We start from the raw sequence: 13,446 nt of genomic DNA, 5'->3' as shown, positions 1-13,446 counted from the left end.
ACTCCCTCCTCTCCTCCCCTCCTCTCCCCTCTCCTCCCCTTCTTCCTCCCTCCTCCCTCCTCTGCACCTCCACCCACTTCCCTCCTCCTGGCCAGAGCTCAGATGAGCAACCCCACACTTTTCTCTCCCTAAAAATATCCCACTCTGTGTGTCCTGTGGCCTGACCCTGACATTAAGACTGGTTCTCCGGGCGTCAAGGAAGCGAACTCACCCACCCCCGCCCGCACAGCAGCCCTAGAAGCCGGGGCCCTGTGGGGAGCCTCCTTTTCCAACGAGGTCAAGGCCAAGGTGGGCTTCAGATCCTTAGCAGTGAATCACGAGATAGCCTTGCCCTGGTGACCGGGGGCGGGGGGGTGCTCAGCCACAAGATCTCAGCGTGACACCAGGCACCATTCATCCAGCACCTGCCGTGTGGCTGGAGTCCTTTGACTGGGGGCCGGCGGGGCGGGGAGGGGGGTAATGGGGAGGAATGACATTCTGTCGCTCCTCTCTTCTACTGGTAAAGGGAAAAAGCATTCTCTTATTAATGTTTTAATTTTTTTTTTTTTTTTTTAATTTGAGATGGGGCCGGGCGCCTGTAATCCCAGCACTTTGGGAGGCCGAGGCGGGCAGATCACGAGGTCAGGAGTTCGAGACCAGCCTGGCCAACATGGTGAAACCCCGTTTCTACTAAAAATACAAAAAAAATTAGGCCGTGCACAGTGACTCACGCCTGTAATCCCAGCACTTTGGGAGGCCAAGGCAGGCGGATCACGAGGTCAGGTGATCGAGACCATCCTGGCTAACATGGTGAAACCCCGTCTCTACTAAAAATACAAAAAATTAGCCGGGTGTGGTGGCGGGCGCTTGTAGTACCAGCTACTTGAGAGGCTGAGGCAGGAGAATGTTGTGAACCCGGAAGGCGGAGCTTGCAGTGAGCCGAGATCACGCCACTGCACTCCAGTCTGGGCGATAGAGCGAGACTCCGTCTCAAAAAAAAAATAAATAAAATAAAAAATAAAAAATAAAAAAATAAATTTGAGATGGAGTTTTGTCCTGTCATCCAGGCTGGAGTGCAGTTGTGCCATCTCGGTTCACTGTAACCTCTGCCTCCCGGGTTCAAACGATTCTCCTGCCTCAACCTCCCGAGTAGCTAGGATTATAGGCGTGCACCACCACACCCAGATAATTTTTGTATTTTTAGTAGAGACAGGGTTTCACCATGTTGGCCAGGCTGATCTCAAACTCTTGACCTCAGTTGATCCACCTGCCTCAGGCCTCCCAAAGTGCTGGGATTACAGGTGTGAACCACCACGCCCGGCCAACATTTTTTAATTTTTTAATTTTTTTTTTTTTTTTTGAGATGGAGTCTTGGTCTGTCGCCCAGGCTGGGGTGCAGTGGCACAATCTCAGCTCACTGCAACCTCCACCTCCTGGGTTCACGCCATTCTCCTCCCTCAGCCTCCCGAGTAGCTGGGACTATAGGCGCTCGCCACTACGCCCGGCTAATTTTTTGTATTCTTTAGTAGAGATGGGGTTTCACTGTGTTAGCCAGGCTGGTCTCGATCTCCTGACCTCAGTTGATCCGCCTGCCTCAGGCCTCCCAAAGTGCTGGGATTGCAGGTGTGAGCCACCACGTCCGGCCTACATTTTTTAATTTTTTGAGACAGGGTCTCACTCTGTGGCCCAAGCTGGAGTGTGGTGATGTGATCACGGCTCACTGCAGCCTCAAACTCTCAGACTGGAGCGATCTTTCTGCTTCAGCCTCCCGAGCAGCTGAGACGACTGGTTCGCACCACCACACCTAACTTTTTAATTTTTTGTAGAGATGGGGTCTTGCTGTGTTGCCCAGGTTGGTCTTGAACTCCTGGCCTCAAGTGATGATTCCTCCGCCTCGGCCTCCCAAAGTGCTGGGATTATAGGCATGGGATGCCTCTCCCAGCCAGAAAATAATTTTTCTGATGCTTCTTTTTTTTTTTTTGAGACAGAGTCTCGCTCTGTCGCCCAGGCTGAAGTGCAGTGGTGCGATCTCGGCTCACTGCAAGCTCCTCCTCCCAGGTTCACTACATTCTCCTGCCTCAGCCTCCCGAGTAGCTGGGACTACAGGCGCCCGCCACCACGCCCAGCTAATTTTTTTTGTATTTTTAGTAGAGACGGGGTTTCACTGTGTTAGCCAGGATGGTCTCGATCTCCTGACCTCATGATCTGCCCGTCTCAGCCTCCCAAAGTGCTGGGATTACAGGCGTGAGCCACCGCGCCCGGCCTCTGATGCTTCTTAAAACAGTAAGGCTGACTTTATTGAGGGGGGTGGGGGACTACTACCATGGGGCTTTGTAGTATGGGAGGGAGATTGGATTCAATCTTCTCCCCTTCCACCAATGCAAGGAAAAGTGGAGAATTGTAGCCCAGGAGCAGGGGGTGATCAGAGGATGGGAAGTGACTAGGAAGGTGGGGTGACAGGACGGCCAGGTGTGTATGCCTGTATGCAGTAAGAGATCAATACACGGCCGGGCGCGGTGGCTCAAGCCTGTAATCCCAGCACTTTGGGAGGCCGAGGCGGGCGGATCACAAGGTCAGGAGATCGAGACCACAGTGAAACCCCGTCTCTACTAAAAATACAAAAAATTAGCCGGGCGCGGTGGCGGGCGCCTGTAGTCCCAGCTACTCAGGAGGCTGAGGCAGGAGAATGGCCGGAACCCGGGAGGCGGAGCTTGCAGTGAGCCGAGATCGCGCCACTGCACTCCAGCCTGGGCAACAGCGTGAGACTCCGTCTCAAAAAAAAAAAAAAAAGAGATCAATACACCACAGAGAGAGAGAATTTTTAAGAGATGAGATCTTGTAACATTACCTAGGCCTGTCTCGAACTCCTGGCCTCAAGTGATCCTTCCTCCTCAGCCTCCCAAAGTGTTGGAATGACAGCCTCAAGGCACCATGCCCGACCAGTGATGTATTTTATGAGTCCTGTTAACAAAATTGTGAGCCTGGGCTTCAAGAGCTCTTGCAAAATGGACTGGAAATCTTGGGGTATTCATGAGGAAAGCTCAGAAAAGCAGTCCCTCAGCCACAGGATCTGTAGAAGTGTGGCAGGGTGGCTGTGTTTGTGGCCTGAGCTCCTCCAGGTGCTCAGATAGACACCCAGGAAAGCCCGGCTCCTGGGCTTCACCTCTGGCCCAGTTTCGGTGGCAAGCAGTTCCTGGCAGCCTCTTGGTGGGTCACGTGGCCTGGGGCCTCAGGTGACAGTGACATGCCCAGATAAAGGCCCTGGCAGGGCACCTCTGGGAGGCCTCCCTGTGGCAGCCCACCCCGGCAGGAAGGAGAGGGAGGTGTCACAGGAGCTACAAATGCCTGCCAGTCCCCAAGCAATCTCAGATCCCAGGGTATTGATTAGCAACGTCACTGCCACACGGCGCGTGATCCCATTTACATGAAGTGCCCAGGACATGCCAATCCACAGGGACAGGAAGGGGAGGCGTGGGTGCCAGGGGCTGGGGGAGGTGGGTGGGGATGACTGTGGCTGCTGGGGACGGATTTGCTTTTGGGGTAATGGAATGTTCTGGAATTTGATAGAGGTGGTATTTGCAAAACATTGTGAAGGTACTGAGTACTGCAGAATGTACTCTTAAAAATGGTTAATTTTGGCTGTGTGCGGTGGCTCATGCTTGTAATCCCAGCACTTTGGGAGGCCGAGGTGGGCGGATCACGAGGTCCGGAGGTGGAGACCATCCTGGCTAACACGGTGAAACCCCGTCTCTGCTGAAAATACAAAAAAAAAAAAATTAGCCGAGCGTGGTGGTGGGCGCCTGTAGTCCCAGCTACTCGGGAGGCTGAGGCAGGAGAAAGGCATGAACCTGGGAGGCGGAGCTTGCAGTGAGCTGAGATCGCGCCACTGCACTCCAGCTTGGGTGACAGAGCGAGACTCTGTCTCTCAAAAAAAAAAAAAAAAAAAAAAAGATGAATTTTATGTTAAGTGACTCTCACCTTGATTTATTAAAAAAGTGGCCGGGCGCGGTGGCTCAAGCCTGTAATCCCAGCACTTTGGGAGGCCGAGACGGGCGGATCACGAGGTCAGGAGATCGAGACCATTCTGGCTAACACGGTGAAACCCCGTCTCTACTAAAAAATACAAAAAACTAGCCAGGCGAGGTGGTGGGCGCCTGTAGTCCCGGCTACTCGGGAGGCTGAGGCAGGAGAATGGCGTAAAAACCCAGGAGGCGAAGCTTGCAGTGAGCTGAGATCCGGCCACTGCACTCCACCCTGGGCGACACAGCGAGACTCCGTCTCAAAAAAAAAAAAAAAAAGTGTTTGCCGTGGCTCACTACTGTAATCCCAGCACTTTAGGAGGCCAAGGTGGGAGGATCGCTTGAGACCAGGAGCAGGAGTTCAAGACCAGTCTGGGCAACCTCGTGAGACCTCCGCCTCCTTGCCCCCCACCGTCTCCACCCAAAAATAAAAACTATTAGCTGGGTGTGGTGGTGTGCTTCTGTAGTACCAGCTACTTGGGAGGCTGAGGCAGGAGGATCCATCCCTTGAGCCCAGGAAGTCGAGGCTGCGGCGAGCTGTGATTGCACCACTTCACTCTAGCCTGGGCAACAGAGGAAAACCCTGACTGATTTAAAAAAAAAAAAATGCTGGGCACAATAGCTCACACCTGTAATCCTAGCACTTTGGGAAGCCAAAGTGGGAGAACCATTTGAGGACAGGAGTTCGAGACCAGCCTGGCCAACATGGCGAAACCCTGTCTCTACTTAATACAAAAATTAGCCAGGCATGGTGGCAGGCATCTGTAATCCCAGCTACTCGGGAGGCTGAGGCAAGAGAATTGCTTGAACCTAGGAGGCAGAGGTTGCAATGAGCTGAAATTGTGCTACTGCGCTCCAGCCTGGGCGACAGAGTGAGACTCAAAAAAAAAAAAAAAAAAAAGTAGTAATGATAATAAAAAGAAAGTGACCAAACGATGAAGGCTTTAATTTAGTCTTGGGTTTTTCTGAAACACTGGTGACAGCTGATCCTGCCCTCGGACCCCTCTCTGGCTGCCCCAGCTCTGCCTGCCCCAGGCCTTGGTCCCCATGGGTCACTCTGCCGGGGACATCCCTCCTCCTGCTGGCTTGGCTGACAGCTGCTTGTGTGTTGGTTCTCTGATCAGAAAGGTCCCTTCCTCCTGGTTCCCAGGAAGGCCCCATGTCCCTGGGTTGAGCCCGCCCCTTGGGCTGGGAGTGGCGTGAGGGACTGGACCCCCCGTGCCCCGAAATGCATGAAGGAGTGAGGTTTCCTTCTCTGTTTTTTTGGTGGGGGGTTCGGAGTCTCTGTTGTCCAGGCTGGAGTGCAGTGGCACGATCTCTGCTCACTGAAACCTCCGCCCCCCCGGGTTCAAGCGATTCTCCTGGCTCAGCCTCCTGAGTAGCTGGGATTACAGACACGCACCACCACGCCCGGCTAATTTTAGTATTTTTAGTAGAGATGGGGTTTCGCCACGCTGTCCAGGCTGGCCTCAAACTCCTGACCTCAAGTGATCCACCTGCCTCGGCCTTCCAAAGTGCTGGGATTACAGGCATGAGCCACCGAGCATGGCTGTGAATGAAATGTTCAAGAAACTACTCAGGGTAATCAGAGACTCCGTGCAGTGGGATAAAGGAGGGGGCTGTCACCTCCAAACTGGGAGTGGCTCCCCAGGATCCCAGCACCAGCTCCACCCTCTTTATCCCCTCCATCCACCCACGAAGACCCTACCTTTTCCCCTAAATGGCACCTGCTGACATAAACACCTCTCCCAAGCCAGCCCCTCCAGGAAGGGCCCCTGGTCTGACGTCACAGGACAGAGGGTGATATGCCCAGGTGGCCTCACACCTGCCAGTTCCCTCCGTCCACCCAGTGGGACATTGTGCGGTGGCCATGTCATACCCACCTTGATGTCTGTGTCACCAGCAGGTCCCAAAGTCCCAGGCATGGACGATGGTGCAACTCCTCTTGCACCTGGAGCTGGAGGTCCAACTGCAACCCTTTGAGAAGCACGGTCCCCCAGTTCTCTGCAGCCGTCAGAGGGCCACAGGTACCCCCAGCTGTGGGATGGGGTGACTGTAGCTATAGGGCTCAGGATCAGGCGTCAGAACCCTCACTCAGTGCCCGTGTGACCCTGGGGGAGCCATGTCATCGTTTTGTGCCTCAGTTTCCCTCTCAGTAACATGGCAACTGTACTAGGTTGGCAGAGGCTATTATTATTATTATTATTATTATTTTGAGACCGAGTCTCACTCTGTCGCGCAGGCTGGAGTGCAGTGGTGCCTTCTCAGCTCACTGCAGCCTCTGCCTCCTGGGTTCAGGTGATTCTCCCGCCTCAGCCTCCCGAGTAGCTTGGACTACAGGCGCCCGCCACCGCGACTGGCTAATTTTTGTATTTTTGGTAGAGACGAGTGTTTCACCATGTTGACCAGGCTGGTCTGGAACTCCTGACCTCAGGTGATCCTCCTGCCTCCGCCTCCCAATGTGCTGGGATTACAGGCATGAGCCACTGGGCCCTGCCTGTTACTAGTATTGAAAAGGAACAAACCTCCCTTCTCAGTGATAATTTCTTTATTCCACATAAAAATCCCCCCAAAGCTCACGGAGACGACGCCTTAACCTCACGACCATCATCAATCATAATGATCATTTCTGTTCTGAAAAACCGCAAAACTCATCGTTCGAAGGATGGGCGTGCTGGCCAGGACTTTGGGGGAGGGCTTATGATTGACGCATCCCACGTGTCACCAGAGGGAAACCCAGCGTCCTTTTACGAGGAGGGGTAGGGGTCCATCACATTTTAGCCTAAACCACACCCCCCACCCTGATACCAATCCATCTCAAAGCCCATCTGTGGGTGGTGCAGTTTGCAGCCCAGCTGGGAACGGTGGGCCTGGCTGTTCCACCTTGGCATGCCTGCCGACAGCTGGCCTCGCCGGGGGTCTCTTTTGCTCGGGAGGGTCCGCTGGGGCTGAGTTGGGGTCTTTAGTTTCGCCTGCCTGTTGTCTGTGACTGCTGGTGATCCAAAGGGGCGTGGGTGAACCACGGCATGACGGGCGGTACCCCCCGGAGGTTCTGGTGGGGGCAGAATGTTCAGCCGGCAGGCACCTTCTGGGTCAGGTCGAGCCTCACTTGTCACTTGGCTGCTGCTGTAGACACTCAATTATTCGGTGTCCGATTGGGTGGAACGAGTTCTTTCCTGTCCGTGTCTCCTGTCTGTGACTTGGAAGCGGCCCCCCTCCACCCTGCAGTCTTCCACGAAGATTAAGGCCCAGGAGTTCTTGTCACTGTCGGGTTAGAACGATTCATGCTGGAGCCATGTGCCTTTGGTCACCGGGGACACATCGTGGCAGCTGGGCCCGGCTGGCATCTCTCTACTGGAGCCTCTCTCCTCAGGGCAGTCTGATAAGCAGGCTTCTGTCTTTTTTTTTTGAGTCAGAGTCTCGCTCTGTCTCCTAGGCTGGAATACAGTGGCACAATCTGGGCTCACTGCAAGTTCCGCCTCCCGGGTTCCAGCGATTCTCCTGCCTCAGCCTCCCGAGTAGCTGGGATTACAGGCACCTGCCACCACACCCAGCTAATTTTTGTGTTTTTAGGAGAGACGGGGTTTCACCATGTTGGCCAAGCTGGTCTCGAACTCCTGACCTCAGGTGATCTGCTTGAGTTGGTCTCCCAAAGTGCTGGGATTATAGGCGTGAGCCACGATGCCTGGCCACTTCTGTTATCTTGTGTTGGCTTTGGCAGTGGCACCATTCACTGGGGTGGGAATTCGGGACAGGGTCTCGCTCTGTCACCCACGCTGGAGTGCAGTGACTTGATCTCGGCTCACTGCAGCCTCCACCTCCTGTGCTCAAGCAATCCTCCCGCCTTAGCCTCCCAAGTAGCTGGGATGACAGGTGCACTCCAACATATCCAGCTAATTTTGATTTTTTTTTTTTTGTAGCCATGGGGTCTTGCTCTACTGCCCAGGCTGGTCTCCCAAACTGCTGGGTAACGGATGTGAGCCACCACACCTGGCTGAGTTTGGGACCTTCTGAGCCATGCATGGATCTCAGTTCTGCAGGGCCGGCTCCAGAGCCTGGAACTTGGGCAGATTCTCAGAACACCTTTTATAAAAGGAGGTGCCCTGAGCGGGCGCAGGGGAGAGGCAGGCCCAGGGCAGCAGGGTCTGCTGGAGAGCAGTGGGGAGAGGCCCATCCATCAGCCTCTGCTTCTCAGGCTCCACGTGACACAGCTGGTTCCAGGACACGATTTTTTTTTCTTTTTCTTTTTTTTTTGTTTTTGAGATGGAATCTTGTTCTGTCGCCCAGGCTGGAGTGCAGTGGCTTGATCTCAGCTCACTGCAACCTCCACCTACCGGGTTCAAGTGATTCTCCTGCCTCAGCCTCCCAAGTAGCTGGGATTGCAGGCATGCGCCACCACGCCTGGCTAATTTTTGTGTTTTTAGTAGAGACGGGGTTTCACCATGTTGGCCAGGCTGGTCTCAAACTCCTGACCTCAAATGATCCACCCACCTCGGCCTCCCAAAGTGCTCGGATGACAGGTGTGAGCCCCTGCACCCGGCCGAGATTTGACATTTGGGAAACAAATGTTAAAACCCTACCACGTCCCTAAATGTCCCAGCCTCCCCAGGGCAATGCTGAGACCCAGAAGTGTCCCATCACAGCCGGGGGCTCCATGGGAACCTGCAGGCCTAAGCCCGCTCAGAAACCCCACCTTCCTCATGGCAGAAGCTGCTGGGTTTTGGGGGCGGGGCTTGCGCAGGACCCCGTCCCACAGGGCACATTTTTCTGTACCGCTGCCCCTCAGCACTAAGCACCACCAGTCCCCTGCCATCGTTGTTGGAATAGCCCAGAATGCACTTCCTTGCTGTCTCAGGTAGAGATGCACTGGACGCTTTCACTGAGGCTCAGTCAATTGTGGGTCTGGTTGGCCCAGCCTGGACAGCACTTGCTGAGAGGCCAACCACAGAGCCAGGAAGAAGGGCCTGGAGAATGTGCCCGCTCTACTCGCTGTCTGCTCAGGTTGATAGACATGAAGACATTTACGATTAGGGGGAACTTCATGAGCAACTCTCTGCAAACACTGTCCATTCTTTGCTTTTTATTTTGAGACAGAGTTTTGCTCTTCTTGCCCAGGCTAGAGTGCAGCGGCGTGATCTCGGCTCACTGCAACCTCCGCCTCCCGGGTTCAAGCAATTCTCCTGCCTCAGCCTCCCGAGTAGCTGGGATTACAGGCGTGCACCATCATGCCCAGCTAATTTTTGTATTTTTTTTTAGAGACGGGGTTTCCCCATGTTGACCAGACTGGTCTCGAACTCCTGACCTCAGGTGATCCATCCACCTCAGCCTCCCAGAGTGCTGGGATTACAGGCATGAGCCACTGTGCCCTGACTAGTTTTTTTTTTTTTTTTTTTTTGAGACAGAGTCTTGCTCTGTCACCCAGGCTGGAGTGCAGTGGCACGATCTTGGCTCACTGCAACCTCTGCCTCTCAGGTTTAAGTGATTCTCGTGCCTTAGCCTCCCAAGTAGCTGAGATTACAGACACCTGCCACCATGCCTGGCTAATTTTTGTATTTTTAGTAGAGATGAGGTTTCACCATGTTGGCCAGGCTGGTCTCGAACTCTTGACTTCAGGGGATCCGCCCACCTCGGCCTCCCAAAGTGCCAGGATTACAGGCGTGAGTCATCGTGCCCGGCCTAGCCTTTTCTTAAATGCTTCCAGAGACAGGGAGCTCACTGCTTCTAGAGTCCATCTGACCAGTGACCGGCATTTGGACCACATTAGAAAAGTCTGTCTTCTTTTTCCAAGGGAAATTTGCCTCCCGAACAAGAACCCGCTGGATACCCTGTATCTTCCTTTTGCTAGGTCTATTTCAGAGCCAGCTTCTGAGCCTCTGCTGTTCCAACCCAGAACAGCGTTGGCGTGTCCCAGCCTGATGCCGGGTTGGGGGAGCAGTGAGGTCCACATATCTCATTCCTTGGTGGGAGGTATTGACTGGGTTTGCCCTGTGGCTTGGCATCTGAGTTAAAGGGGCTTGAGAATGTTCTAGATTACCGGGGTGTCGTTTTGCAATCAGAGGACAAGGATGGTTGGCAGCAGCTCTTCTTGTGCAATGGGCTCTGATCCTCTCAAAGGAGCTGGGTGTCATTATGAGCGAGAAGGGGGCGGGTCAAATGAAAAACCACGGGTGTGAATTTTGGACGTAAGGTCAGAGGCCAGGAGGTACCTCAGGACGTGGCCCTCCTGGGGGGTTGAGCTTCTAGGTCCAGGGCCGCGTTCTGGGGGGAAAGGCACAGGAAAGGACGCAGACCCAGCCGGGGTGGTGGTGGGCGTCTGTGGCTCCAACCCAGAGCGGGTGACAAGCAAGAGAAGGGTCTTGAATCTTGTATCCAGCTCTGACCACGGCGGCTGCGAGCAGAAGCGGAGGCCACCGACGCCACACGGGCCACCCCCTGTGCTTCTTGCCTTCCTCGGCTGAGAGTTTGTGAGTGTGGAAGGGTGAGGGGCTCAGAGCTGGGCCCTTTTCTGGAACGCACGAATACTGCATCGTTAAAAAAAAATACAATGTTTTCAAGCAGCTGAAAAGGATGCTGGGTTTCAGAGATGAACGGAGGGGCTGGCACCCTTGGAAGACTGGGACTCAGGATGAGGCAGGATGAGATCTGGGGCCAGTGGGCGTCTGACAGAGGTTTCCTGGCATCTGGAATCTTCTTTCATGTCCTTCGTTATGCTCACGTCGCCTCAGGACATGCTAGGGAGGGAAAGACACAGGCCGAGTTATTACTGTTAATGTTAAAAGTGCAAAGTGCTCTCTTCCACATGTATGTAATCCAAAATAATAACCCCACCCGGCATGGGTGAGCTCCCAGCAGCAAGAGTGGCACATGACCTTCAGGGCCTGGCTCCTGCCATGCACTTTCTAAGTGTGGCTCTGAGGGCCTCCTTCCTGGTACCTCAGCAGAACAGGCCCTGGAGACTGGCACCCTCAATCAGCCCGGAGGGAGGTTTCAACCCACCTACCCATTCACTCATCCATCCAACCAACCATACAACCACCCACACATCTATCCATCCATCCATCCATCCATCCATCCATCCATCCATCCATCCATCCATCCATCCATCCACACACTCACCCACCCATCCATTCATCCATCTGCCCACCCATCCAGCCACTCACTCCTCCATCCATCCACCCGTCCACCCACACATCCAACCATCCATCTGCCAACCCATCCAGCCATCCATCCATCCACCCACCCATCCATTCATCCGTCTGTACACCCATCCAGCCACTCAATCATCCATCCAACCACTCACTCATCCATCCATCCATCCATCCATCCATCCATCCATCCATCCATCCATCCATCCATCCACCCACCCATCCACTCATCCATCTATCCAACCATCCATCCATCCATCCACCCACCCACCCATCCATTCATCCATCTGTGCACCCATCCAGCCACTCAATCATCCATCCATCCACCCATCCACCCACCCACCCACACATCCATCCATCCATCCATCCACCCACCCATCCACTCATCCATCTATCCAACCATCCATCCATTCATCCATCCACCCACTCATCCATCCATCCATCCATCCACTCATCCATCCATCCATCCATTCATCCAACCATCCATTCATCCATCTGCCCACCCATCCATCCATCTGCCCACCCATCCATCCACCCACTCATCCATCCATCCATCCATCCATCCATCCATCCATCCATCCATCCACCCACCCACCCACTGACTCATCCATTTATCCATCCACCCATCCATCCAACCAACCATACAACCACCCACACATCTATCCACTCATCCATCCATCCATCCACTCATCCATCCATCCATCCACCCATTCATCCATTCATCCATCCACCCACCCATCCATTCATCCATCTGCCCACCCATCCATCCACCCACTCATCCATCCATCCATCCATCCACCCACTCATCCATATATCCATCCACCCATCCATCCATCCATCCATCCATCCATCCATCCACTCATCCATCCATCCATCCATTCACCCACCCACCCACTGACTCATCCATCTATCCATCCACCCATCCATCCAACCAACCATACATCTATCCACTCATCCATCCATCCATCCACTCATCCATCCATCTATCCATCCATCCACTCATCCATCCATCCATCCATCCACTCATCCATCCATCCATCCACCCACCCACCCATCCATTCATCCATCTGCCCACCCATCCCGCCACTCATCCACCCACCCACCCACTCACCCATCCAACTATCCATCCATCCATCCACCCACCCACTCATCCATCTATCCATCCACCCAACCATACAGCCACCCACATATCTATCCACTCATCCATCCTTCCATCCAACCATCCATCCATTCATCCATCCATCCATCCATCCATCCACTCATCCATCCATCCACTCATCCATCCATCCATCCATCCACTCATCCATCCATCCATCCACCCACCCACCCATCCATTCATCCATCTGCCCACCCATCCCGCCACTCATCCACCCACCCACCCACTCACCCATCCAACTATCCATCCATCCATCCACCCACCCACTCATCCATCTATCCATCCACCCAACCATACAGCCACCCACATATCTATCCACTCATCCATCCTTCCATCCAACCATCCATCCATTCATCCATCCTTCCATCCATCCATCCATCCATTCATCCATCCATCCGTCCACCCACCCACCCATCCATTCATCCATCTGCCCACCCATCCAGCCACTCAGTCATCCATCCACCCACCCACCCACTCACCCATCCATCTATCCATCCATCCGGCCATCCATCCATCCATCCATCCACACACCCACCCACTCATCCATTCATCCATCTACCCACCCATCCAGCCACTCACTCGTCCATCTATCCATCCATCCATCCACCCACCCATTCATCTACCCAACCATTCATCCAACCAACCATTCATCTACCCATTTACCCATCCATCTGCCTACCCATCCATGTATCCATCAATCCATCTTTCCATCCCTCCACCCATCCATTCATCCACCCATCCATCCACAGAATCAACCTCCACGCATCCATCCATCCATCCATCCACTCATTCATTCATCTATCCATCATCATCCATCCATCCTTCCATTCACCCACTCATCCATCCATTTATCCATCTGCCCACTCATCCATCCATCCATCCATCCATCCACCTATCCATTCATCCATTCATCTATTGCTTCTTAAAATTCCTTCTTTTGTGTTTTTAATCTTTTAAAACATGCGTATTATATCTTCTCCACCTAAGGATCTCCAGACAGGATCTAATTCTTCTGTTTGTTTTCTCTGCTATCTTTTGCTCATGTGGATGATTTCCTTGTGTTTCCTGTCTGTATATGTGAACTCATCTCCAGAGAGCCTGGGTTGAGGTGGTCTTTTCAGAAATGCATTGAGAACTTGCTTTTACT

General features: G+C 53.6%; 1 protein-coding gene and 1 long non-coding RNA gene across 3 annotated transcripts in view; one reads left to right on the top strand and one right to left on the bottom strand.

The window, feature by feature from the left end:
* The window catches only part of LOC135968468 (uncharacterized), a 97,279-nt gene that overhangs the window by 61,137 nt on the left and 22,696 nt on the right, over positions 1 to 13,446 (top strand). The window lies entirely within an intron of this gene.
* Positions 9,064 to 13,446, bottom strand: part of ATCAY (ATCAY kinesin light chain interacting caytaxin) — a 42,802-nt gene continuing 38,419 nt past the window's right edge. For both annotated transcript variants that reach the window (XM_045378909.3, XM_074025398.1), the window contains one exon: positions 9,064 to 10,729. In XM_045378909.3, coding sequence (XP_045234844.1) covers positions 10,720 to 10,729 — 10 coding nt within the window. In that variant the 3' untranslated portion in view covers positions 9,064 to 10,719. The remainder of the gene's footprint in view (positions 10,730 to 13,446) is intronic.

This window comes from Macaca fascicularis, chromosome 19, assembly GCF_037993035.2.
Source record: "Macaca fascicularis isolate 582-1 chromosome 19, T2T-MFA8v1.1".
Lineage (NCBI taxonomy): Eukaryota > Metazoa > Chordata > Mammalia > Primates > Cercopithecidae > Macaca > Macaca fascicularis.
Note: the sequence above shows the minus strand (reverse complement) of the source record. Positions and strands in the feature narration are given on the sequence as shown.